General features: G+C 48.3%; 2 protein-coding genes across 2 annotated transcripts in view; one reads left to right on the forward strand and one right to left on the reverse strand.

Annotated features, from left to right (window-relative positions):
- Window positions 1–1,185: 1,185 nt before the first annotated feature.
- Window positions 1,186–5,485, forward strand: tecrl2b (trans-2,3-enoyl-CoA reductase-like 2b; the record flags this gene model as incomplete). Its single annotated transcript, XM_084446386.1, has 12 exons — window positions 1,186–1,347; window positions 1,431–1,482; window positions 1,703–1,747; window positions 2,472–2,575; window positions 2,706–2,821; window positions 2,910–3,015; window positions 3,167–3,239; window positions 3,335–3,378; window positions 3,528–3,585; window positions 3,783–3,871; window positions 4,052–4,097; window positions 5,358–5,485. The coding sequence occupies 12 exons, from the start codon at window positions 1,186–1,188 to the stop codon at window positions 5,483–5,485; spliced, it is 1,023 nt and encodes a 340-aa protein (XP_084302512.1).
- A 1,693-nt stretch (window positions 5,486–7,178) lies between these two features.
- Window positions 7,179–27,102, reverse strand: part of LOC311315683 (retinal-specific phospholipid-transporting ATPase ABCA4-like) — a gene marked incomplete at both ends in the record, with an annotated part of 33,514 nt that continues 13,590 nt past the window's right edge. Inside the window, 39 exons of the mRNA XM_084446387.1 lie at window positions 7,179–7,295; window positions 7,533–7,782; window positions 8,146–8,238; window positions 8,760–8,863; window positions 9,202–9,336; window positions 9,501–9,642; window positions 9,738–9,844; window positions 10,003–10,065; window positions 10,335–10,455; window positions 10,552–10,681; window positions 10,966–11,089; window positions 12,104–12,251; window positions 13,908–14,023; window positions 14,237–14,414; window positions 15,087–15,256; window positions 15,623–15,697; window positions 15,794–15,899; window positions 16,021–16,053; window positions 16,243–16,337; window positions 16,635–16,824; window positions 17,200–17,298; window positions 17,455–17,579; window positions 18,315–18,475; window positions 19,277–19,336; window positions 19,838–19,892; window positions 20,120–20,325; window positions 20,838–20,946; window positions 21,106–21,287; window positions 21,555–21,692; window positions 22,242–22,381; window positions 22,746–22,877; window positions 22,997–23,174; window positions 23,401–23,496; window positions 23,774–23,866; window positions 24,105–24,309; window positions 24,511–24,732; window positions 25,162–25,384; window positions 25,774–25,950; window positions 26,736–26,941. Coding sequence (XP_084302513.1) covers window positions 7,179–7,295; window positions 7,533–7,782; window positions 8,146–8,238; window positions 8,760–8,863; window positions 9,202–9,336; window positions 9,501–9,642; window positions 9,738–9,844; window positions 10,003–10,065; window positions 10,335–10,455; window positions 10,552–10,681; window positions 10,966–11,089; window positions 12,104–12,251; window positions 13,908–14,023; window positions 14,237–14,414; window positions 15,087–15,256; window positions 15,623–15,697; window positions 15,794–15,899; window positions 16,021–16,053; window positions 16,243–16,337; window positions 16,635–16,824; window positions 17,200–17,298; window positions 17,455–17,579; window positions 18,315–18,475; window positions 19,277–19,336; window positions 19,838–19,892; window positions 20,120–20,325; window positions 20,838–20,946; window positions 21,106–21,287; window positions 21,555–21,692; window positions 22,242–22,381; window positions 22,746–22,877; window positions 22,997–23,174; window positions 23,401–23,496; window positions 23,774–23,866; window positions 24,105–24,309; window positions 24,511–24,732; window positions 25,162–25,384; window positions 25,774–25,950; window positions 26,736–26,941 — 5,304 coding nt within the window. The remainder of the gene's footprint in view (window positions 7,296–7,532; window positions 7,783–8,145; window positions 8,239–8,759; window positions 8,864–9,201; window positions 9,337–9,500; window positions 9,643–9,737; window positions 9,845–10,002; window positions 10,066–10,334; window positions 10,456–10,551; window positions 10,682–10,965; window positions 11,090–12,103; window positions 12,252–13,907; window positions 14,024–14,236; window positions 14,415–15,086; window positions 15,257–15,622; window positions 15,698–15,793; window positions 15,900–16,020; window positions 16,054–16,242; window positions 16,338–16,634; window positions 16,825–17,199; window positions 17,299–17,454; window positions 17,580–18,314; window positions 18,476–19,276; window positions 19,337–19,837; window positions 19,893–20,119; window positions 20,326–20,837; window positions 20,947–21,105; window positions 21,288–21,554; window positions 21,693–22,241; window positions 22,382–22,745; window positions 22,878–22,996; window positions 23,175–23,400; window positions 23,497–23,773; window positions 23,867–24,104; window positions 24,310–24,510; window positions 24,733–25,161; window positions 25,385–25,773; window positions 25,951–26,735; window positions 26,942–27,102) is intronic.

Raw genomic sequence — 27,102 nt, forward strand, 5'->3', positions numbered from 1 at the left:
TTTCGTATTCCAGGTCTTTCAGGGGTCCGTGGGACGTGAAGTAGCCTACAACTAGTAGAGACGGGTGGTTTCGGCTCCTGAATTTGGATGAGGGGATCTACTAGGAACGGACGAGAGAGGCGCGTCAGGGTGATGAACAGAGTTACGTTCTTTGAGGTAAGATGATCATTTGAGGTAGCCTAGGTCGGAGCATCTGATAGGCTATTTAAAGTCAGATTAGAAATTAAATAAATCATAACGGCAATATAGTAGCCCACGACACTCATCCACTTTGTGAGGGATTTAAAGCATTGTTTGATTCAGATTAGAAAATAGCCTACAATTGTAGACGTGGGGATAGGCCTACAGTAGCCAAGCCTAGTACTGGAGATGCCTGCAGGCTCCAGTTGCCAGGAAAGTGTCAGCTCCCTGGGTATTAGGCTACACCCGGCGGTATCCTCTGCTGCAAAGATTCATTGGCACCAACCCCAACAAGCAGATTAATAGACTACCGTGTCAGAATGTAGAAAGTGATCCTACCGTATCGTGTTAGCACTCACCAGTAGCCTACAGCACTGTGTACACGTGTTTGTTTTTGACGAGTACAACATGGGTTGTGGTTAGGGTTAGGGTTAGGGTCATGACTTCTTCGGATTGTTTAATCTAAATCGAGGGAATTAATCATATATCTGTTGGGGTTAGGGTTAATCATAAGATGTGTTGCATGACACAAAATATACTTTAAAAAGGTGAGGAAACGTACCCTTAGGAAAATTAAGTAGGCTAGGCCTAATGGAACTTATTTTGTTTTCGCGGGAACACAATAGGCCTAAGTTCAGTAAAGGTTTACGAAAAGTAGAACAAACTCAGTCAAACTGGGTAATGTCAACAGAGCACCACAAATTAAGTCAGATGAACGTTTGTAAGTTAACAGCTGCATCATGTTTTGCAGTGTATGATGTCACCCCATGATATTGATACCTCTGGTTCAGAAAATAGGTGCAAACACTCATAAACCCATCACAAGTGAAAGATACATTATAACTCCACCTCAGGTTGCTAGAACCAATCTGTCAGTGAAGTCGTTAATACATGCCATCCTCAGTGCACAGGCCAGAATGGTTGAAGTTCTTCTACTGCCGTCAAACAGACCGACAGAAGTGACTAGGTCCTGACTCTCATACACACTCACACTGGTCTGCCGCCATGGGGTTTAACCTAAAAGATCTCTACAGTGTTGCTCAGTTTTTGAAGGCAAGGTGTGCTGATGGCTTGAAGGCTGGGGAGGCCAAGAAGGATAAAAACTATATTTTCTTCGAGGTGGAGATTCTGGATTCCAGGAAGTTACAACTTTGCTTCCTAGACAAGGTACGTGACTTCCCTATTGCTGATGAGATTGAAAAATTGTGTTCATGTGAACTGATTATTGTAACACTTTTTTATTTTGGCAGGTGGAACCCAATGCAACCATAGGAGAGATCAAGTGTCTCTTACACAAATGTTGTGAGCACTCTATCATGTACTGTATGACTTGCACAGGTCAATAAAGGAGACAAATGTATTTTCATAAGTTACATTTATTAGTGCATAAAAATATGTATTTTTATTAGCTAAGACTGTCAAATTTTATGATGTTGCCCCCATATTACCTTTCACTACCTTTCATAATGTGGCTAGGTACGGTGTGATTTACTATACTGTATGTTTGTTGTTATTGTAACAGACCCCAAATGGTATCCAGCAAGACAGGCTCTCACACTTCACCCTCGTAAGTTGATGAATTCTCCAAATTGATGTAAACATCCTTATTTGGGGGGGGGGGGGGGGGGGGGGGGGGGGGGGGTGTCAGGGTCATCAGCCTTTGGTTAATTTTTATTTATTTATTTTATTCCATAGAGCCCAGTAACCAGCTGTCTTGTAAAATAGTTTATTTTTATTCAGGAGAGCCATGCATCTGTCCGTTTTGTTCTCTCAAAATATATTTGCCCCCTAGAAATTGTACCTCGACCAACAACGTAATACGATATTTTGATGCAACTGAAGAAATGCAACAGCTGAGTTTGAGTTGGTGTCTGCAGTTTCTGTGCCAGTGCAGAGGACAGCAGTTCCCATAGAGCTGTCCACCTGGAGGTCTAGCAGAAGCTTTCTCTGTGGCTGGCAGAGGGTTAGGGTTAGGGTTAGGGTTTCGGCTGGCAGAGGGTTAGGGTTACGGCTGGGAGAGACACTGACAGCCAATTCTCATTTGAGCGGCCCTGACCTTGTCAGCTTTAACAGCAGGAAGTAAAGGAAATCCTCTATATCACTATTAAACATGTCTTCACCGCACCTTGAGAGTATTAATAACTTAATTTCAAGGATATATATCCTATATATATATATATATATATATATATATATATATATATATATGCAATTATTAACTATTCCATTTAACATCATTAATGGGACCAGCATTATCTACTAGTATGTTCTGTGTACAAACTGACCATTAGACGGAAAATTCCTGAAGGATGATGAAGTGTTGGAGAACCTTCCAGTGGGGACCTCTGCCACCATGTTCTTCCACGACCTGGGCCCTCAGCTGGGCTGGACCATGGTGAGCGAGGACCCCCATAACGGCACCTTGCCCGTGATTGGGACAGGGCCTCCGTCCCTGTCCTCGTTTGCCCAGTTGCGGAGCTAAGAGTCGCCTGCTGAGTTCTCCCCTCTCTTCCCCCAAAACCCAGGTGTTTCTGGCCGAGTGCCTGGGCCCTCTCTTCATCTACCTGCTGTTCTACTTACGCCTCCCGAACATCTACGATCAGCGGCACGACTTCACCGCCAGCCCTCACTCGGTCGTCAGGTCAGTGTCGCTTCGGTAACTGCCACATGTTACGCCCCATCCGCGTGTTTGCGGAGGTTGTTCACTCGGTGCCGTCCTGCCGCTGTAGGCTGGCCTGCGCCTGCCACACCCTCCACTACGTGAAGAGGCTGGTGGAGACCATCTTCATCCACCGCTTCTCCCACGGCACCATGTCCCTGGGGGACATCACGAAGGTATGATCCTCCCGCTCCACCCAGCCGGACTCATAGCTGTTTCTATGGTCTATGCCCCTGATGTATCAACAACAAATAAGCTTGACATTAGATGAGATCATTGCTTGACATAGATGAGATCATTGAAAGTGTGCGTTGTCCTCTGTCTCAGAACTGCCTGTATTACTGGGGATTCGCCGCCTGGCTGGCGTATTACATCAATCATCCTCTGTACACAACTCCGTGTGAGTACGATTCCCCAGCTCAGGCTGAATAGCAACTAGCGGCTGATGGATGACATTTGCGGAGCTAAGGGACCCCTTGTGTGTGTCTTTTGCAGCATATGAAAAGCTTCAAGTAAACAGCGCACTGGCTTCGTTTGTGGTGCGTGCCTCGTCCCTCCCTATACCATGATGATTTCATTAAAGGGAAATGCAAAACAGCTCAGTCACAGTCATCATCTGCCTTTTTACGGATTTATCACAAATCTCTCTCTCTCTCTCTCTCTCTCTCTCTCTCTCTCTTCACTCAAGATGTGTGAGATGGGGAACTTCTCAATTCATTTAGCTCTCAATAACTTAGGCTGCAATGGTAAGCTCTCTCTCACACACACACACACACACACATCTGCACACGCATACATACTGTACACACACACACCCCTCCAATCGCTCCATCAAAACTGCTTTGCAAAGCTGCATCTGACTCCTGTCCAAACAGGCTTGATGTGAAGCTATTTTTATGACGCTGTACTGTACGTTCATGTCATAGTTTCGTCCTGCACACAGGTTCTAGGCCAAAAAGTATCCCTTACCCTACCAGGAACCCCTACACTTGGCTCTTCTTCTTCGTGTCCTGTCCTAACTACACGTACGAGGTCAGTGAAAAGCAACACAACTGTGAATATGACGTCCATTTAGCCTCTGGCTCTTTAGGTGTAGTCTCATCATGGTGGGGTTAGTAACTGAACACTGTGTTTGTTTTCTTTTTTGTTTCCCCAATGATATTGATATTATGTACAGGAAGTTTAATAACAGTTCAATATTTTTCCACTCAGTTTGGAACTTGGCTCAGCTTCAGTATCATGACCCAGTGTGTCCCAGGTACAACTTCACGTTAAAGCCTCTGAAACAAACGCAAACAAGGCATTGTGTCCAGGAACACCCTGACACTATTCCCTCCTATTCATACTGAACACCCAGACACTAATCCCCCCTATTCATACTGAACACCCTGACACGAATCCCTCATATTCATACTGAACACCCTGACACGAATCCCTCCTATTCATACTGAACACCCTGACACGAATCCCTCCTATTCATACTGAACACCCAGACATTAATCCCTCCTATTCATACAGAACACCCTGACACTAATCCCCTCTATTCATACTGAACACCCTGACACGAATCCCTCCTATTCATACTGAACACCCAGACACTAATCCCTCCTATTCATACTGAACACCCTGACACTAATCCCTCCTATTCATACAGAACACCCTGACACTAATCCCCTCTATTCATACTGAACACCCTGACACTAATCCCCCCTATTCATACTGAACACCCTGACACGAATCCCTCCTATTCATACTGAACACCCTGACACTAATCCCTCATATTCATACTGAACACCCTGACACTAATCCCTCCTATTCATACTGAACACCCTGACACTAATCCCTCCTATTCATACTGAACACCCTGACACTAATCCCTCCTATTCATATTGAACACCCTGACACTAATCCCTCCTATTCATACTGAACACCCTGACACTAATCCCTCCTATTCATACTGAACACCCTGACACTAATGCCTCAAATTCATACTGAACACCCTGATACTAATCCCTCATATTCATACTGAACACCCTGACACGAATCCCTCCTATTCATACTGAACACCCTGACACGAATCCCTCATATTCATACTGGACACCCTGACACGAATCCCTCCTATTCATACTGAACACCTTGACACTAATCCCTCATATTCATACTGAACACCTTGACTCTTATCCCTCATATTCATACTAATCCCTTATAGTCATACTGAACACCCTGACACTAATCCCTCATCTTCATACTGAACACCCTGACACTAATCCCTCATATTCATACTGAACACCCTGACACTAATCCCTCATATTCATACTAATCCCTTATATTCATACTGAACACCCTGACACTAATCCCTCATATTCATACAAATCCCTTATATTCATACTGAACACCCTGACACTAATCCCTCATATTCATACTGAACACCCTGACACTAATCCCTCATATTCATACTGAACACCCTCACACTAATCCCTCATACTAACACCCGACTAATCCTCATATTTTCCCACAGTAGCGATATTCACCTTCTTCAGCTTCATCCAGATGACTGTGTGGGCCAGAGAGAAGCATCGCGTCTACACCAGAGAGTTCACCAACTATCCTGAGCTGAGGACGGCCATCATCCCTCTGTTCCTCTGATACAAGCCGCCCCGTTACCAGCCGTTCAGGCAGCCAACCAGCCGTCCCTCAATCCAGCCAGCCAGCCAATCAGCCAGCCAGCCGTCCAAACAAGCAGCGAGACGTTCGACCAAACGCCCTTCAATCCAGCCAGCCAGCGGGACGCTCAACCAGCCATCCATCAGTCCGCCCATCCATCCAGGGCACAGGAAGGACAGCGGAGGTGGCGACACGGCCACGCAGGAAGGGCCGTACATTGACACGATGTCATATCCATCAGAATGATGACAGCTGCTTAGAATATCAGCGCAGGATGCCAGCTCTCAAGCTGCATCTCCGATGACCAGCCGCAGCATTGGCCTACAAACTGCACTCTGCTCAGGGATTAATTACTCCTTAATTGTGGAAGGGGGGGGGGGATGATTGGCACACAGAATTGAGCTGTTTTATGCTGGACAGGTACAGTACAGAGGGGACACATTCAGACAAGCAGTGAGACAGGATTTCAGTTTTTATTTTATTTTATTCACCATCATGAGTGATGAGGCAGATGGTCTAGGTGAGAGTGCGTACAGTAGTGTAGCTGAGGTGCCTGGCCGTTGCTGCTCCAGCCACGGACACACTGGACACTGCTGTTTATGCGTCTATAACGCAGAGATATTCAGTCAAGGTGTGTGTCACTGTTTTATTACGATATTATTATTATTATATTATATTATTATAAGTATTAATGTTATTTGTCTGTATCGTTTTCCAATTGTTTCACACATCACTACACATATGATTTTTGTCAGATTATACATTTACCTAATGCAACTTAGGTCTAACCAATAACTATACCAAACTAAGTTTGGTTTGCAGTTGGAGAATGGCATCAATTGTACAAATTGTAACTGACACACAAAAATAGCTCTGTATTGTCTCCAGAGATATTCGTTTACCTCTTTAGAGACTGACAGAACATCAGAGCATTTGTCTTCACAATCATGAGTTGACAAAACACATTAAATGACAGTGGTGGAATGTGCATACATTGAAAAGTATGATACAAATAAATGAAACTATTAAAAAAAAGAAGTTGTTTGTCCAAAGCTCACGCTAAGCCACATGTAGTGGTGCACTTTTTAAGGGGTGCAGAGAGTCTGTGAGCGCCCCCTGCTGTCCAGAGTGTGCACTGATCTGCTCAGAGAGACGTAACAGTGCACACTGCTAAGATGCTGGGAAAGTACCATTAACTTTACAGTATATACAATGTTTGATAAGCCAAGGTTAAGACTGGACACCGGTTCTAAGCATCCTGTTCTCTGCATTAAAGATGCTTCACTACATCCCTGTGTTACTATTCTCTGGATTGATTCTGTATGCAAACCAGCTGTCGAGGGGATGAGACGGTTTGCAGTACACACCTCAGTTACCCAGCATGCAGTATTCATGCACTGCCTAGCCAAATACAGTATAAAGGCTGCTTGCCTCAGGCATCCCTTTGACTGTACAAAAGACACCAGCGACATAGAAAAACATACCCTCCAGAGACTAAGGAATATATTTCAAACACCTAAACCTTATTTGATGAAATGATAATACAGACATCTAGACATCTCATAGGATATCTAGAGTGTGCTTGCATCAATAGTCTGCTACAGCAGAATCGTGGAGAAATCGCACAGTGTCTCCGGCCTTAGGGTAACATTCCTCTAGGGTAAAACGTGACATTTTACTTTTTCCTCTTGAGTGGAGCAACTTTGATGTCGTTGCGTGAGCTAGCTGCTCTGTGACGTAATGTAAGATCTTCATCCTCTCCAGCCTGCTGCTTGGCGAAGTTCACAAACACCTGGTAGATACACACACACACACACACACATCACAATCGATACAATGCCAGGGAAAGATAATTAATAAATTAATTAATTAACTAATTAATTAAACGAGTCATATGTCAATTGTCCTCGCCAGAGCTAAAGCCATCACCACTGACGATGACCTTACCGGGCCGGACGAGCACCCAATCAGAGACGGATCTACAGACACTCATCGGCGGCATGGACACGACGGCGTGTGCCGTGTTTACCTGGTCCAGGGTGGTCTGGGAGATGGAGTAGTCCTCTATGCTCAGCTGGTCCTTGTTGGCCGCCACCAGCTGGAAGATGCGCGCCAGCGAGGAGGAGGCGATCTCGTACTGCAGCGTGTTGTAGTGGCGCTCCCGCTGGACGCACCCGGCGAAGCTGCTCTCCATGAAGCGCTCGGCGGGGCCCAGGTCCGGCGCCGCGTCCGCTCCGGCCGCCTTGATCTTCATGGTCACCACGTAGCCTTCACCAAACCTGAGAAGAGTATGTGTGTGTGTGTGTGTTGGGGGGGGGGGGGGGTTAGACATCAATTGGCAGCAGTAGTGTGTTCGCCATATGTTTTTAGATGAGGTTATCAAGTCCATTACTGCCCGAGGGGGAGGGGCATCCTTGGGCAAGACGCTGAACCCCAAATTGCTCCCAGTGAGCAGGCTAGCGCCTTGCACGGCGGCTGCCGCCATTGGTGTGTGACCGTGAGTGTGAACGGGTAAATGAGAGGCCTTCATTGTAAAGCACTTTGGATAAAATCACTATATAACTGCAGTCCATTTGCCATACATTTACCATTTACTATGTTCGCCACTTGCGGAAAGCTGTGAGTGCAGAGAGGAAGCTTACTTGTATTTGAGGTGCTGGATGCTGCCCAGACACTTGAAGGTGCCGTTGACCATGATGGCCAGACGGGTGCACAGGGCCTCACACTCCTCCATGCTAGCAGCGGAGAGACAAGACAGCAGGAGTTCCTCATTAAGAGATCTAACTGACCGCTAACGGTTTCTTTCTTATCAGTCCCGATGCCACTCTCTCTGGGTGCTGGCCTACACTCACGAGTCAGTCTCTAAACGCTGCGCTCAACTAGAGACTGAAGACGTTCGTTTTGTTGCTAAAAGCAGGTGGAAACAATTTGGGAGATTGAAAAAAAAAAAAGCATTGCAGAACCAATCCAAGGTCTTGAGGGCGGTCCTTCCTAATGGGGTGGTGAATGTTTGGTTTTATTTTGATTCTCCACTCCAGTTTGTTTGGGGGACATCATTTCCGGTAAGGCGGGTCCTTCACCCTATTGGAGATTAGGCAGTGGTTCTGATTGGTAGCGTCGGTTTTCAGCGCTGTTCTAGCAATGATTTTCAATGCGGATGTCTCCACACTTGTGGAAACGGATATCTCCAAAGTCTGGCATCACGAGACTAGCACTGGCCCTGTGGCCAGGTGTAGGGGTAGTGGGAGGGGCCTACCTGTGTGATGTCAGCACCACAGCCCTCCCATCCTGAATGACGCTCATGATGGCGTTCCACAGGAAGCGCCGCGAATGGGGGTCCATCCCTGTGGTGGGCTCGTCCTGTTGGGTGACACGCACACACACACATGCACACACACACGCAAACACACACACGCGCACACACACACATCATTTCTTGTAAAGTAAGTGAAAATCTGAAGTGGAAACTCGCTCAGCATATGGTAGCCATTCCTAGCTATGCCAACTTGAATTGAACTGTGTAATTTCCTGCCAAACACCCAGACTCACAAACATTCAGCACCTGGATTGACTGAACACATATGGCGGCCCATCTGGACCCCACAGACCGTTCTGTTGACAAATCCCTGCATAAAAGCCAACAGCCCAAAAACGCCAGGCCTTCACGGGGAACGCAGCGATGCCGCTGGTGAACTCACCAGCAAGACCAGCGCCGGGCAGCCAATCATCGCGATGGCGGTGGAGAGCTTGCGCTTGTTGCCTCCACTGTAGGTCCCGGCGCACCGCTCGGCGTACTCCGCCAGACCCAGCTTCTGAATGCCCCACTCCGCCACCTAGAGGGAGGGGGAGGAAGAGCGCACCGGTCAGCCGTACGCTTAGAATCACACAAATACCGACGAGAAACCCGGGTGATCATTTACCAGTACGCCTTCACCTGACTGACGCAGCGGGGCTAAACGGGGTTTCCTCTGGCTCTTTGCAGGGGTCAGACACTCACCCGGCTGATCTCGGACTCGGGCACCCCTCGGAGGCGGGCATACAAGAAGAGGTGTTCCCTGCCCGTCAGCAGGTCGTCGATGGCGTCGAACTGGGGGCAGTAGCCCATGTTCTGGTGCACGTCCAGCATCTCGCCGAGAATACTGAGAAACCAAAACCACCACCTCTCAGACAGGCCAGAAAAGACGGCCCTCTCTCAAATGACCCGAACGACACGGAACAACGTGCCCCGCCGTACCTGTATCCCGCCACAGTGGCCTCTCCTGAGCCGACGTCCGTATCCCCGGTCAGCATTTTGAAGGTGGTCGTCTTACCGGCGCCATTCACTCCCAACAGGCCGAAGCACTGAGTGAGAGCAGGCAGACACAGTCAGATGAGAGGGAGGACAGATTAGTGAGGAGAGCATACAAGAGAGAGAGAGAGAGAGAGAGAGAGAGAGAGAGAGAGAGCTGGAGCATGTGAGTGCATCTGATGCCTCGGTGAGTCAGTTCGTGAGGCATTACCTCTCCGGCAGGAACTCCGACACAGATTCTGTCCACAGCTGGCCTCCTACTGCCCGCGTAAGTCTGGACACACAGGAGACACTCTCTCAGCCTCCATCCCCCTGACCGCACAGCCAATACACAACACTAAACTATACCGCCAAAGTACCCCCACCGTACTGGAAACTGACCATTTTTTTTATTTTTTATTTTAGTTTAACTATGCAGTTTTTCCGATGTCTTAAGAGTTGAACACTGCATATTCATACAGTATTCAATTTTCTTTGTTGACGTCAAAGTGTAGCCTACTTTGTACAAGCGTCCAGAGGAGCCCCGTGTGGCTCCCGACTGACCTTGCTCAGGTCCGTGATCTGCAGGATGTCGTTCCTGCTCCCTCCGCTGTAGATCCTCTGCCGCTCCGCCGCCACGTCCTCATCTTCGTCCTCGTACCGGGGGCTTCGGGAATCGGAGAGCCTGTGGAAGACAGAGGAAAAAAAAGTGTGGTAATTAAACGCTTCTGGAAGAATGCCGCCATTTCAAATGGGGATGTTAAAGAGGGCGTTCTCTCACCAGAGATCCACAAAGAACCTGTACTGCAACAGGATGTTGAGGACGAAGTAGACCAAGCCCTCGACGGCCATGAAGACCAGGTTCTTCCCCACAAAGTCCCACTGGAACGGGTCCGATCTGTGCTGCTCGCCTGCAACCAAACCAGCGTATCCATCCTGAATTTTATTGCATGACACTTTCTTTCACATCAACATTTTCTATTCACTGACAATCCTGAGAGCTTTAAGGGTGGATCGCCAGGCTAGAGTAAAACAGCAGTAATACATGAATCCTCCTATCAGTAATCATATTAATTCTACTATCAAGTATGGATGTTCCTATTATGCTAGTGGCTATGGAGGGATCCCAGGTCTAGCACTGAGGTACGGGGGGTGGTAGGGGGCAGAGTTATGGTAAAGTGGTGTGGGCGCTGACCGAAGCGTGCATAGACGTCAGTGACGGCCTGGTTCATGGCCATGTCTATGAGGCCGCGGCCCAGGCAGAAGTGAGGGAATACCAGCAGGCCTTTCTTCAGCCACTCGTTAAACAGCAGCAGAGACTGGGGAGAGACACCACACAAGGCGGAGAGACCGCGCCACGTCAACGGTAGAGACAGAGCAGTTTTTGTTAGTATTCATTCCTTTCACCCTAAGTCCCTACTACTTCTTCTACTACTTCTACTACTACTACTTCTCATACTACTACTACTACTGTACTACTACTACTACTACTACTACTACTACTACTACTACTACTTCTCATACTACTATTACTACTACTACTTCTCTACTACTACTATTTCTCATACTACTACTACTACTACTGTACGACTACTTCTCTACTACTACTACTTCTCATACTACTACTACTACTACTACTACTACTACTATGGTACTACTACTACTACTACTACTACTACGGTACTACTACTTCTCTACTACTACTACTACTACTACTACGGTACTACTACTTCTCTACTACTACTACTACTTCTCCTACTACTTCTCCTACTACTACTACTACTTCTCATACTACTACTACTATTACTTCTCTACTACTACGACTTCTCATACTACTTCTACTGTACTACTACTTCTCTACTACTACTACTTCTCATACTACTACTACTACTACTACTACTACTACTACGGTACTACTACTACTACTACTACTACTACTACGGTACTACTACTTCTCTACTACTACTACTACTACTACGGTACTACTACTTCTCTACTACTACTACTACTTCTCCTCCTACTACTTCTCCTACTACTACTACTACTTCTCATACTACTACTACTACTACTACTATTACTTCTCTACTACTACTACTTCTCATACTACTACTACTACTACTGTACTACTACTTCTCTACTACTACTACTACTACTACTACTACTACTACTACTACTACTACTACGGTACTACTACTTCTCTACTACTACTACTTAGTAGTAGTAGTAGAGACGGGGGGGATGGGAGGGGGACGGGGCATGCGAAAGGAGGGATCCTTTCGCTTGCCCCGTCCCCCTCCCATCCCCCCCGTCCCCCTCTCCTTCCCTCAGCTCACCCGGTTGTTCTCAAACAGCTCCAGGATGAAGGTGATGGCGCTGCTGTTGATGCCGATGAAGAGGTTGATGCAGGACAGGGAGACGTAGGCCGTGCTGGGCACGCTGAAGACGTACGACATGGGGTACATCAACGGCGTCACCGACCACCTGGAGAACAAAGGAGTGAAAAGCGAGCAAATTGCAAACCGTTCCACATGCCGATTCGATAAGACGTGTAGTTAGTGTGTGGTGAACTAGCGCTGGAACTCAGTGGCGCCAGATCTTCCGTGACAGCGATACACACAGCCACATTACCCCATGTCGTACGTCTTCACAAAAAGCTGAGGAGAAAAATTGGCTTCCTATCACAGGAATAGGGCTTGCTTTTCATTCCATGCTAGAAAGTCCATTGTGCAATTACTGATAATGTCTGTTTTTGATTCTGGTGCTGCTGTGTATATGCATCCCTCACCGTGTTGAAGCTACTTGATGCGGTGTATCATAGTGTCTGTGCTTTGTAATTGGTAATTTAAAATACACACCGCTGTATTATTATGAAAGGTTGGGCTGACTCTCTCTTGCGATTCGAAGAGAGCAACACTGTCTTCTGTTTATTTATAAAGCCCTAAGTGGCAAGCTCCCGATGTGTCTGTGCTCACTCCAAAGCACTAATGATTCAAATTACCAAACACGCTCGCAGTCACACATCAGACGGTTTATTTCCCGTGTGAATAGTGAATCAGGAAAGACTGCTTTCTCATTCTACGCTCCTGATAAATTGAACAGGCTCCAGGACTCACTAAAACTGGACCGATTGATCTCCATAGTCATTTAGAGTTCTTCTAGATGATACGTTATATAGGGATTGCTCTTGCTTCTCTTAATGTCTTATTATATATACTGAAATGTTGTTATTGTCTAGGTTGTTTTTTTTTGTATTGTTTCAAAATGCACTGTAACAGGGAATGCTTGTAAATGAGAGCTTGCTCTCAAGGGCCTTCCCTGTATAAATAAAGAAAATAAATAAATAAATAGAAAAACCACATAGCGGCTAAATGCCTCCGCCCAACATTCAGTTGACCTTTGACATTTTAATAACAAAATCTAATCCAATGAATCGAATTAAGTCCAACTGGACATTTTGGCCAAATATGTACAAATTCTGGTCAAGCCTTTCTTGAGATATCGTGTTCAGCAGGCCAAAAACACCTTTTGTGAGGTCAGTGATCCTTGACCTTTGACCCCCACAATGTAATCAGTTAAATTATTGAGTCCAACTGGACATTTTACCAAAATATGAACAAATTCCGTTAAGCCTTTCTTGAGATATTGTGTTCATCAGACCAAAAACACATTTTGTGAGGTCACAGTGACCTTAAACTTTGACCTTTGACCACCAAAATCGAATCAGTTCTTCATTCAGTCCAATTGGACATTTTGGCCAAATATGAACACATTCTGTCAAGCCATTCCTGAGATATCATGTTCACTAGGCCAAAAACGCCTTTTGTGAGGTCACAGTGACCCTTGACCTTTGACCCCTGACGATCTAAGCAGTTCATCCTTGAGTGCCAGTGAACATTTGTACCAAAGGGGAAGAAATTCCATCAATGCGTTCCCAAGATATTGCATTAACAAACATCGTACGTACGTACGGACGGACGGACAACCCGAAACCATAATGCCTCCGGCCAGGCTATCGCTTGGCGGAGGCTTAAAAATCATCTACAGATACAGTAAGCCCTCGAGCCTAGTGGATAGAATATTCAGGTAGGAAAAGTTATCAGACAAGGCCGACCACGTAGAACTGCCTCAGCTACTCACCCGTACAGCAGAAGTAGGGCTATGAGCGCGGGCAGGTTGGTCTCTGAGGTGTAGCACTTTTTATCAAAGCCCACAAAGATGGCCACCACCATAGCTGTGCTAACACTGTAGTTCATCTGAAGAGATGAAAACGGAACAATTGTTTATTAGTGGCAAGTCATTTAAACTAATCAAGTCATTTTACCTAAACTACTGTAGTCATTTCTTCTAACCACTTTCCAAAAAATATTCATAAGTTCAATCAAGGATACTGTATGAGGAATATCAGGTAACTGTTAGTGTAGTACAAATGTCATTTCCCTATAGGACTACGCTACACTTCCACTGACCATGTCCCAGAAGAAGTTGGCCACCCAGTAGACCAGGGGGCTGACCCCGCTGACAAACTGCAGGTGCTTGGCCTTGGTGGCCCGCTCCTGGATGAGGTAGAGGACGAAGCTGGCCGGAATGAAGGACATGGCGAAGATGACGCAGATAGCCACCACCGCATCCACCGACGTTTTCAACCTGGGGGAGCATGAATGAATGAATGAACAAAATGTATTTAACATAAGGTTAAAATACACACTCACAGGTTTAAAAGTCCAGTAACTGTAGGCCACAGTCATCATGTATTGAGTTGTTGAGGAATACACACACAATAAAGTCAGACTTATTTCCTTTGTGGTCCTTGTCTGTTGCAGCAATGATCAGCACGGGCTGACCTCAACAGTTTTTCTACTACTTACTAATACATTACGTACTGTAATCCACTAATACATTCCCCAAATAAACCCTTAAGACTGTGTCTCGATGAGATTTACCTGTCTACATTTTTTTTTTTAAGTTAACTATGTTAACTCATACATTCCCCATCTCCATTTAATATGGGATGATAGTGATTCCATTCTATAGTTGCGGAGTTATCACTATATACACTATGTATATGTACAGTACTGGAAGGTGTTTTTCCTAGCCGCACTCTTAAACCAAGTCTGTTCCACTTGCACTAGTGGCATACCCATGAGACTCCCTGACAAGTTTGAAACTTTTTTTTATTTTTTATATTCCATCGCCAGGAGGGATAAGGGTCAGGAAGGTCAAAGGGTCAAAAGCCAACTCCAAGTGATCAAAGTGTACTTGGTACTCCTCTACAGCCGACCCCAGTCCCAGGGAGCAGGCAGCCTCGGGGACACTCACACGGTGACCTCAGACAGCTGCTCCTTGGTGAGGTTGAGCGGGTGATTGATGGCGGTGATGCCGTACTCGGCGGGGTTGGCGTGCAGCGGCAGGTGGGCCCTCAGGATGGCGTTGTTGGCCAGGTTCATGAAGGACACCATGGCGTGCCAGCCTTTGTTATTGTACCACACCTGAGTAGAGGACAGCGTGTTGGGAGACCAGCCGTGAACCATCTTTCAAGAGTGTCAAACATTTGATCAAAGTTTTATGGAGCTTAAAACTGAGGAGAGTAGCCTAGTTCCTATGAGTCAGCAGAATGTATATTTATATACCTGTGTGAGAGTTGTTCTAGTTATGATAATAGCTGCCTGGATTAAAAGGCATCTTAAAAAGAATGTCCACATCTTGTTATTCATTCATTTATAAATACATTCATTCATGTATCCATTTATCCATCCATCCATCCATTCATTCATTCATTCCTAGTTCCCATAGGAGTTCCTATTTTCCTGAATCATAAACAGAGAGGTAAACAGCAGAATCAGTCGGCAACTGACCTTCACGTTGTATTCACTCTCCATGTATCTGAGGAAAGGTCCGATCTCCTTCTGCGCCAGAGCAGAGTACTGACCCTAAGCAGAGAGACGGCGCCTATATCAGCTGGGTTTCTTAAATCATACTACATGATGCTACGGTATATTCCAGAAGATCCCCGGAACCCCGCCTACCCCAGTGATGTTGAGCATCTGGCCAAGCTGGTAGAGAACGTTCTCGATCATCTTGGGGTCCACGTTTAATATGGGGAGATGGCCTCCCACCGACAGGCCTCCATACCTGAAGACGAGCAAGATAGTACAGTATCACTCAGGACCTAAAGGTCAATGACTACCCCTCTCCACTAGAGGGGGGCATAGTACCAGATCCGAGACTTCTAATAACAACCGTGGGACATTACCTTTGTTCATTCACCCAGTATTTGCTCTTCAAACTAGAAATGAAAAACAATACAATGGTATGAGAGAGGGCCAGAGACACACATCCACACAAAAGCCTGAACCGACATGGAGGTATCACATGACACCGTCACTGACGCTGATAAAGCCATTTTCATCCGCTGCTAAGCTGTGGATTCGTCACCAGTACTGAGATCACGGTGCTTGGAGGACAGTGTTTCTACCTGGTTCTGATGAGACTGGGGTAGGTTTTCACCAGGTAGTCAGAGATGTTTTTGCCACTCAGGTCCAGTAGTATGTCTCCTGTGGCCTCGGTCCTCTGGTAAACACATCATGATTCATCAGAGTTGTAAGTGATGGAACGTCACTGACTACAACGCTACAGCCAGACAGGCAGACAAGCAGACAAGACAGATAGGTAGACACACAGGTAGACAGACAAGCAGGCAGACAAGCAGGCAGACAAGCAGACAGACAGACAGACAGACAGACAGACAGGGAGGGAGGGAGGGAGGGAGGGAGGGAGGGAGGGAGGGAGGCAGACAGACAGGCAGGCAGGCAGACAGACAGGGAGGCAGACAGACAGACAAACAGACAGGCACAATGAAACCCTAACCTGTCGTGGGGGCATCCCCCCAGCTCCTACTGGGCAGATAGGCATCATGGTCAGCTTTTTATCTGTGCTACACTGGCAGGAAGGTGAGGGGTTTAGTGGATGCCACTCCGGGCTTAGGAGGATGTTATTGGCCACAGGGGAGACCTCAGGCACTGTCCACTCGGAGGTATGGTTCCCACAGGGCATGTTTCTGTAAGAACACGCAAGGGGGTTGGATGAGTCAGCAGAATGTATATTTATATACCTGTGTGAGAGTTGTTCTAGTTATGATAATAGCTCCCTGGATTAAAAGGCATCTTAAAAAGAATGTCCACATCTTGTTATTCATTCATTTATAAATACATTCATTCATGTATCCATTTATCCATCCATCCATCCATTAATTAATTAATTAATTCATTCATTCATTCATTCATTCCTTCATTTATTCATTTATTCATTCATTCATTCATTCATAAATTCATAAATTCATTCATATATATATATTCATTCATTCATTCGGGCAGAGGATACAGAGGGGTAAACATTGCTGGAGCAGAATGGTGGTGATGTAGCGGGCACTCACAGCAGCGGTTCCCCCTCCATACAGCGTGTCCCTAGGCCAGGCCTGTTCAACAGCACCTCTGTGAAATGCGCCATCTTGGGGTGCGCCATTCTCTCATTACTAGGAAGAAAGGAAGATGAAGAGAGGGAATAGATAAACGACAGAAGAAGCACTGCATGGTGAGCTAGGCTGTACGTGGATAGTAGAACGGAAGTCGGATCAAAGACTTGATCTGGGAATGTGTGTGAGAGTCGTGTCGGGTACGGATGGACTGACCTGATGAAGATGAACTGCTGTCCGTACATCCAGGGGGTGAGCGAGAGGCTGGGGTACTCGCCGAACGGAGGGACGATCATCGTGAAGATGAGGGCGATCAGGACAAAGCTGGCGGGCAGGACGATCTGGGGGCACCAGGAGCAAAAAGTGCCCGAACGTTACTCACAGTCACGGACGTCAGCTTAACTAGACTTTCATTGCGATATACGTATAACTACACACCAGACAAACAAACTCTTGTCTCTTCTAATCTACCCCTCAATCCATCCATCCATGGTCCCAGCCACATGAATATCCATCCGAACAATCGATCAATACTTCCTCATGTTCAGCAAACACACAACCACAGCCATCCACAGGACCCAAGGGCATGAACTCAATAAGGGCTTGGTGTGGGGGGTTCATATTTAGAAATTCACATTTTGACCTCCCCAAGTTTTTGAATAGTCTAGAAGCAAAGACAAAGCACCTACTGTGAAAATAGTAATAGAAATGTCCTAAATCAAACCGCCTCCCCCTTCACTCCCCCTGACTGTGTCTGTGTGCTGTAGTCTGGTCTGGTCTGGTATGGCCTGGCCTGGCCTGGCCTGGCCTAGCCTGGTCTGGTCTGGTCTGGTCTGGCCTGGCCTGGTCTGGTCTGGTCTGGTCAGGTCTGGGTCTGGTCTGGTCTGGTCTGGTCTGGTCTGGTCTGGGTCTGGGTCTGGTCTGGTCTGGTCTGGTCTGGTCTGGTCTGGTCTGGTCTGGTCTGGTCTGGTCTGGGTCTGGTCTGGGTCTGGTCTGGTCAGGTCAGGTCAGGTCTGGTCTGGTCTGGTCTGGTCTGGTCCTGTGCTGGCCTGGCTTGGTCTGGTCGGGTCAAGTACCTGCGCCAGGAAGTCTTTGTGGCTGCGCGTGGCGTGGTGGAACCTCTTGACCAGCAGCGCAAGGAACTGCTTCATCACCAGACTAACGCCTTTCACCTGTCTGGAGCCCCGCCCACCCGCACTGCTGCCTGGGTCGCCGTAGTTATCCCCGCCATTGGCCTCTGTGTGTGTGTGTGTGTGTGTGTGTGTGTGTGTGTGTGTTGACAATAACGACCACAAAAAGACAAGAACACAATGTGGTTCTGCTGTTGACCACTATAGCATACAGCATAATAGCATGAATGACAAACGTAGAACATATTCTCAACTCTAGGACTTGAATTGATTAGGAACTGATTAGCACCTGGTAAGATACTGTAAGGACAAGCAATTACAATAATTCCAATATACCTGTAGCTGTACTTGTTACACATGGCGAATACATTTTCTATTCTATTCTATTCTATTCTATTCTATTCTATTCTATTCTATTCTATTCTAACAGAGAGCATTGGTCTCAGGAGCAGTGTGGAGAAAGGCAGCCAAGGTGAGAGAAAACCAGAGCACATAACAACCACTGGCATCGCCACTGGCCTGAGGCACTGGCAGCAGGAGGAAAACTCTCTAGGCCAGCAAAGCACCCGGTGGAGACTGCAGAATTAGAGGGACCTGGTTGAGCCTGCAGAATCACCCCTGGGCTCCACTCCGTCCGTCAGCGTCAACTGTCAGCGTCCGTCAGAAATCAACAAATGAACCTCGGCGATTCTCGAACGCCGGACGCAGGCGTCGAACGCGACGCAACGGCTACAGCGGAGTCATTCATTACAATGGATTCATTTCTGAGTCTGATCATTGACGGCTGACAGTTGGCGCTGACGCTAACGGTCCCGGGGGAGTCTAAGCCATTAGAGGGGGGACCTGGAAGCACCCGGCTGGGGGGGGCTAGTTTGCGAGATCCTGAAGCAGGCAGCAGTGGCTCTGACCTTCGTTAACCTCCACGTGAACTTTGCTGCCACTTCTCCTCTGCAGCAGCACCCACTGCTCTGGAGCGAGGAGCGGACACGTCAACACAACGACAACAACAACAACAACAACAACAACAGAGCACTACAGGAGATCGGTAATTGGCCTGGGCAGGAGCTCACCAGAGCCGAGCACTGCCAGCACAACTGCTCTATGCTTGAGCTCCAGTGTTCGCTTCCAGAATAGCAACTCTTTCGTATTGTGGTGGAGCTCCTGCACCTGAATATAAACAGCGCCGGTGAGTAACCGGCACCTATTTCAGTCCAAGTCAAGCAGCGCAGGGGGGCAGACTAGCCTCTGGAGAACACAGACATCACGCAAGGGGTGACACGGCCACAGGACTCCATGTACAGGGGTGAGGGTGAAAGACTGGAGTGGGAAAACACGGACCGGGCTACAGGTCGGGAGAAATATCGACAAGCGTGGCTGTGGATAAGAGTCGGTACTCGACGACAGGATTGGGAGGAAGTAGGGATGTAAACTGGACACAAGTCCATGCGTGTGGATGTAGGTTCGTTTACCTGGGGTACAGGCGTGGTTCGCTGCCTCTCCATCTGTTGTCACCTTGATGAATATCTACAAGGGAATAAGCTCTTTTATATACAGTACACAGTATTACTCAACATTATGTTATGATATTATATCATATATATATCACTTCATTATAGATATACTAAGATGTAATTGGATTCAGTGTATGTGTGTGTGTGGAGGGGGAGGGGTGCTTCAAATCAATTGATTCCTTCTTTTCAAAATAAAGCTCAAGCTGGTAGTGATGTCATCAGCCGGGGACGAGGCCCCACCTCCTCCAGCGAGGTGTCGGAGATGCCGAAGCTGCTGAGGCCCATGTCGCCCAGCGTGTCCTCCAGCTCCCGGAACAGGCTGGCGTACGCCCGGTGCTTGAAGCCCTTGCTGGGCAGCAGGTAGGTGATCTCCTGGCCGATGCTCTCGATGAGCTTGGCCTCTGGAACGTGGTGGTGGATCAGGCTGGTGATGCTGTCCACGTCGCCTGGGGGGGGGGGGGAGAGCTCATTACTTGGAATACGGGTTTACAGGGCCGGCTCTAGGGGTTTAGGGGGCCCCAAGTGGGAATGCAGTGCAGCACATGGTCTAGGCATAGGGGCACATGTCTGCTATATGAACTTTCACCTACCTCTGCCAGAATCTCGCTTGTGTCGCTAATAATGGGACGGAATGTAATCTCCGCAACGAGGGAAAAATCAACATACTGTAACTGATAATGTTGATGTGATGCTTGCTGTGGAGAGGATTATATTCAGAGTATATTATATATATAAAATTATTTAATTTTAGCCGACGCTTTTTATCCAAAGCGACAATGTTTTAAGTGTTGGGGGTTTAGTGCCTTGCTCAAGGGCACAACGGTAGGCAATGATTGCCAAGTGGCCTCTCTGGGTCTTGAGCCTGCAACCTTTCACTGGTCACGGGTCAGATACTCTAACCACTGGGCTACCTACCACCCCGGTACAGAATGGTCATGTTTGAGAAGACGCCACTCACCGTCCATGGCTCTGTCCAGCTGTGGGGGCAGGTTCTGGGAGTTCTCCTCCTTGTATTTGGTGCAGGTGGAGCAGGTGCAGGAGCACACCGACTCACAGTCACACTCGTTCTGAGAGGAGAGAGAGAGAGAGAGAGACAGAGAGAGAGACAGAGAGAGAGAGAGAGAGAGAGAGAGAGAGGAAGCACAGACACACTTAGTAACAGGGTCATATGCATACAGACCCCTGACTTGTCGCGCCACCGCCCCCCCCGACCCCTGACCCCTGACCTCTTTCTTCCTGACATCCTTCATGCGGCGGACCAGCGTGAGGTAGAAGCCCACGCCGAAGCAGTTCTTGAGGAAGAGGGGAGAGCCGCAGCAGTGCAGCTGGCCTTGGGAGATGATGGCGATGCGGTCACTCAGCAGGTCTGCCTCGTCCATGTGGTGGGTGGACAGGATCACCGTCCGGCCTGGGAGAGCGAGAGAGAGGAGGGTCAAAAGTCATCATACCAGTAGGTGTGATTTACGTTTTACTCATTTAGCAGATGCTTTTATCCAAAGCAAGTGATAATGGTTGAAGTTTGATCCGAGCAAAATATTTCAGAACCAAGTTCTTCTCAAAAGGTAAATACGTGTTATGAGGCAGATGCAGCTTCTCAAGAATGTAAGTGTAATGGATGAGGAATGGCATGTTTAAGGTAGTACATGTCTCTGACCAGCAGAGGGCAGTATCTTACCAGTGCGGTACTTCAGTAGGAGATCCCAGATGGATCTTCGGGAGTAAGGGTCCACTCCTGAGGTGGGCTCATCCAGGATGATGATCTTTGACCCCCCAACAAACGCCATGGCAACGGACAGCTTCCTCTGCATACCGCCTGTGAGGAGAGATATCAGGGTTAACACACTACTGCACTAAAAGGCATGGGATGTCAAAACAGCACACAAACCAATCAATATAAAACCCATAGGGGTGCAATTCTAACAATGTTCAGTAATATTCCAAAAGAAAATAGACTACAATAGGTTTGTTTTGGAATGCTGGCAAAATGGAGACAATCTAAATGAATGAATGTCATGTTAAAGGAACACGGCAACTTCTGGGGATGTTAGCTTATTTGCCACCTTCCCCAGAGTCAATAAAGAAGATACATACCCTCTTCTCTGTGCGTAAAGAAAGAAGCATTGAGACCCATTAGAGCAGTTAGCCTAGGCCAAGCCACTTCCAGTGATTGCAGCTAAGCTTGACTAGCGGCTGTAATGGGTCTCAATGTTTCCTGCTGCACACGCAGAGGAGAGAAGGATAATGTATCTTCTTATATGCCTCTAGGGAAGATGGCAAATGAGCAAATCTCCCCCAAACGTCAGCGTGTTGCTTTAAGACCCGATGTTGTTTTGCTCAGCAGGGCGCTGAGAGCGCGTCCTACCAGAGAGGTTCTGCGCCTCGTCGTCTCTCTTGTGGGGGAGGCCCAGGTCGTCCAGCATGTCCTCCACTTCCCTCTCCGCCTCCTCCTGCGTCCTCCCCTTCAACAGCGAGTAGAACAGGATGTGCTCCTCCACCGTCAGACTGGAGAGAGCCGGAGAGTCCGTCAGTAATGAGTCAGAAGATAAGCACCTCAATATTTATGGTGATTATGCTGATATCCCCCTCATATAGCAGTACTCATTGGGAAGTGCTCTTATGAAAAAGTCAGTCAGTCAGTATGTCAGTCACTCCAACACTTGACTCACCCAATTGAAAGAAAAGGAATAATTACAACAGCAAATACAGGCACTTGTGTGGGTTTGCATAAAAAAAACAACTTTAAAGTAAGGTTTAAGATTTTTTTTTTTATATCCCAACACCTGTGTATTCCACTGTCATCAGGTTGTCTCTTAACACAGCCATTTATGTTTCTGGCCACACTGGGAGCAGTGGGAGTTGGACTCACTGGTTGAAAAGGATGTTGTACTGGGGGCACATGCCCATGGATGTGCGGATGATGTCCATGTCTGTCCTGATGTCTCTCCCCTTAATGTAGGCGGTACCAGAGGTCGGGGGGTACATGCCAGTCAGGATGGACCTGGAGAGAGAGAGAGAGAGAGAGAGAAACGGCCGACAAGAATTAGCATCAAATAAAAAAACAAACCACACAGCTTGCGGGGGGGGGGGGGGGTTGGCGATGGTCAGTGGCCTACATACATGGTGGTGGTTTTCCCAGCTCCGTTGTGACCCAGGAAGGAAGTGATCTGTCCCTCGTAGAAGGTGATGCTGAGACGGTCGACGGCGCGCCGCCGGCTCCTGTCAAACACCTTGACCAGTTCCTGAATCTCCACCCCCACCTCCAGCCCCACTGGCTCCGGCTCAAAGAACAGCTTGGCTGTGGACGCACCGGACACAAAATGGTGGACACACAGGACACAAAATGGAGGAGGGTGACGACGGCCACATGACGCGTGTCCCGGGCTTCCGTCAGAGTCGTATGGGCTAACCTGTCGGCTCCTCCTCTTCCTTCTTGTCCTCCGCCCGATTCTGCTCCTCCTCCCGCCGCCTCTGCTTCTCCTCCTCCTCTCTCTGCCTCCTCTCCCGCTTGTCTCGGTGTTTGCAGAGCTTCTTCCCAGAGCAGCCGTTGCTGGCGGTGCACCTGTCCGGCGAGGCCATGCTCTCCGTGTCCTTGTCCAGGGTTTGCGGCGCAGGCTTCTCTGGAAGGGACACATACAGAGAGTTGGAGGGGTCATATTGTCGTTGTTTACGCTCTCATTTACCTGTAGGAAAACCCTATATGTTCTTGGCCAAAGAGGCACACCATTATGGATGACTTCTGACAGGAAACGGTGGCTTGTCATGTCCGGTGGTGGTCCAGGGGTTAGAGCATCCAAAGGTCGCTGGTTTGAGACCAGGCCAGGCCACTTGGCAAGTGATTTCCCATCAATCACTGCCTACATTTGTGCTGTGCACCATGGGATATGAGACACTAACCTGCGCCAGCTGTGTCTGAGGGGGCGGGCTCAGGGCTCCACCAGTATGAGGGCTGGAGGGGGAAGTAGAGAGGTCGACCAATCCCATATTGCCCTGGAGGGAGGGAGGCAGGATTAGTACAGTATACCTGAAAATGTTTCATTCATATAAACAATAGCAACATTGTTGTTACAACACACTTTTCAGTACAGTGATCAACACACACACACACACACACATACTGTAATATGCGTACTGTATACACACACACACACACGCGTGCACACACACACACACACACACACACGTACGCACAGACACACACACTCAAGGTCGTGCTGAGGTGTCTGACCTGGGAAGACGTTGTCGAGGTACCAGGCCAGGATGGCGTAGAGCACGGCGTCGAACATCATCATGTGTATGGAGGTGAAGAAGGAGTAGGTGTCGCCCTCTAGTGGGCTGGTGCCGATGTTGTCCCACTGCAGCCCCAGGCCCTGTTCCTCGTAGCGGGACAGGTACTCTGTCCCGAAGCCGAACGCCACGGGAGACAGCAGACTCTGGAAAGAGTAGAGAGAGAGTCAGAACTCAGAATCAGAGAGTCAAAGTTAGAGAGTCAGTCAGAGAGTCAGAATCGCAAAATCAGAGTTAAAGTGTCAGAACTCAGAATCAGAGATTTAGAATCAGTCAGAATCAGAATCACAGTCAGAGTCACGGTCAGAGTTGGAGGGGGGGAGAGGGGGGGGCGCTATCAGACGCACCGCGGCCAGCTTCATGTCCCTGGTGATGCGGTCCTGCCAGGCGAAGCAGAGGATGTGCGGCAGGTAGAGGGTGAAGTAGACGATCCCGCTGCAGGCAGCCGCCAGGTTGGCCTTGTTGAAGAACACGCTCATGAGGAAGCACTGCATGATGGTGGCGACGGTGAAGGTGAGGAGGAAGAGGAAGACGATGACGGGGTCGCTGTAGTTGAGCACCTTCCCTACCTGAGGGGGGACAGGAGACGAAGACACACTTCTGCTCAGGTGAGTACAGTTCAGTACAGTGTTGGCGGGTAGCCGGCACGGTCTCTGCTTTTGTATTTTTCGTACTGTGCTGTATTTGTTGATTGTAAGTTTGTACATTGTTATTGTTGTCTGCACGGGGTCACTGTCCTTGTACAGTATTTGTCTGTACTCTGCTACTGTTTTGCTGTTGTTTGTAAGCAGGGCACATCTGTAAAAGAGACCTGGTCTCCGTATGTTCTTCCCTGTCTAAATAAAGGCTTCTATCTATTTTCGAACCTCCCTATATATTCCACTAGATGGCGCTAATGCCAAATGCCAAACATCCCCTGTATCACGAAACTAACCCCCAGACTCCCGTTAGCTCTCTGCTCCAACATCCCCCCCCCCCCAAACCCCCCACCCCCTCACCATGATGATGCCGGTGAGCAGGGCCGTGCTGGCCGCCATCATGAGGAAGCTGTCGATGAACCACGTGTACCAGATGACCCCGTTGGCCACGCCCATGGCCTTCAGGGTCTCCCTGAGGCGCAGCTCCTTCTCCAGCACGATGCTCTTCACGGTCATGGACACCGAGTAGATCCAGGCCAGCACCATGAAGATGGGGAAGCAGCGGTTCAGCGTCAGCATGAACCTGGGGGAAACCAGGATGGGGGAGCAGTTAAGACGTAACACCGGGAGGAAGTTCATGACCGTGGGAACGACAGGATCCGTCGGCTCATATTAGTTCATATTAGTTCATATTAGTTCCTGTTAGTTCCTGTTAGTTCATATTAGTTCATGTTAGTTCATATTAGTTCATGTTAGTTCATGTTAGTTCATATTAGTTCATATTAGTTCATATTAGTTCATATTAGTTCATATTTGTTCATATTCGTTCATATTCGTTTATATTAGTTCATGTTAGTTGGAGGAGCGTCTGCATCCAGAATGCCTTCGTCTCCTGTCACATCCCCCCTTGGAACCGAAGTGACGAATCAGGAGCCAGGGGGAGTTTGACAGACAGGCGGGCGGGCCACTCACAGGTCATCCACGTAGCAGGGGTAGGGCATCTGCTGGACGTAGACGCCCATCGGCCAGTCGTGTCCCGTGTGGATCTTGAGGATGCCGTGCTCGATCATGTCCTGGAGGTAGGCGAAGCCCCCCCAGATGTACCTCAGGTCCTCCATGGTGTCCGCCCGCGGACCAGGGTCCCAGTACCTGACCATGAGGGAGGGGAGAGAGAGAGAGAGAGAGAGGTGTGTCCTTGGCTAGATAGGATATGGATTCAATTTGTGAAGTACATTTTACATGCTTGCTGGCTCAATGAATGTGTGTCTATATATTTCCAACAAAGCCATGCCTAATCTGGATTTTAATAAAAGGTTGCTTCGGCAGGTAGTTTATATGGCCACTAGCAGTCCTATCAACAGCACCTGGAAAGACCTCACACACACACACACAGGCCACATTCACACTTCTCCTAATCCACCTCCCTCGAACACAATCTGATTAGTCCCATGTCAAGGCCTGCCTATCACTAGTCCCCCACTGACCTCTAGCTGCGCTGTGTTGTGGCCTGTTGTGCTTGTTTGACCCGTACTGACCCCTGACTGCTTGTGACCGGGCCTTCGGAGATAATGCGCACACACACAGGGGGGCTTATCCCCAGAGTGCTCGATCCATTTTCGAAAAGAGGTGTACACCACACGCGTTACACCTTGGAGAGCTTCGCCGAAACTGTGCTCAAGTTATCTGTGTCGAACCATGAGAATTGGAACTGACCAACCTTAGATCGTTTACGTTAGCGATAAGAAAGTACAGTACACAAACAGAAGCGTAACAAACCACGCCTCATTCCTACAGCTCCCTGAGCTACTGTAACTGTAAAACTGAAAAAGGACAGCTGTTCTAGCTGGTAGCCCCTCTGCTACTGTAGCTACTGTAACTCGGTATAAAACTACATCTGTAGCTGGCGGCCCCTCAGCGATGGCCGGACGCCACACCTGTCCTTGATCTTGTTGGTGCGCTCCACGGCGTCGATGTCCATGCGGATCTTGTACTTGACGTGCGGCGGCGGGGTGGCGGTCCACGGGTACATGTCCAGGAACACCAGGCCCGCCCAGAACTTGTTCTCCTCCAGCAGGTACAGCGCCTGGTGGGTCATCTGGGTCTCGTCCGTGTGGGCCACAAACTTGTTCAGGTTGATGCACTGGGTGAGGGGGAGGGGGGGCAGGGAGGGGAGAGGAGGAGATGGGAGGGGAGAGGAGGAGCAGGGAGGGGAGAGGAGGAGCAGGGAGAGGAGAGGAGGAGCAGGGAGAGGAGAGAAGGAGCAGGGAGGGGAGAGGAGGAGACAGGAGTGGAGAGGAGGAG

The sequence above is a fragment of the Borostomias antarcticus genome, assembly GCF_949987555.1.
Source record: "Borostomias antarcticus genome assembly, chromosome: 12".
NCBI classification, from domain to species: Eukaryota; Metazoa; Chordata; class Actinopteri; order Stomiiformes; family Stomiidae; genus Borostomias; species Borostomias antarcticus.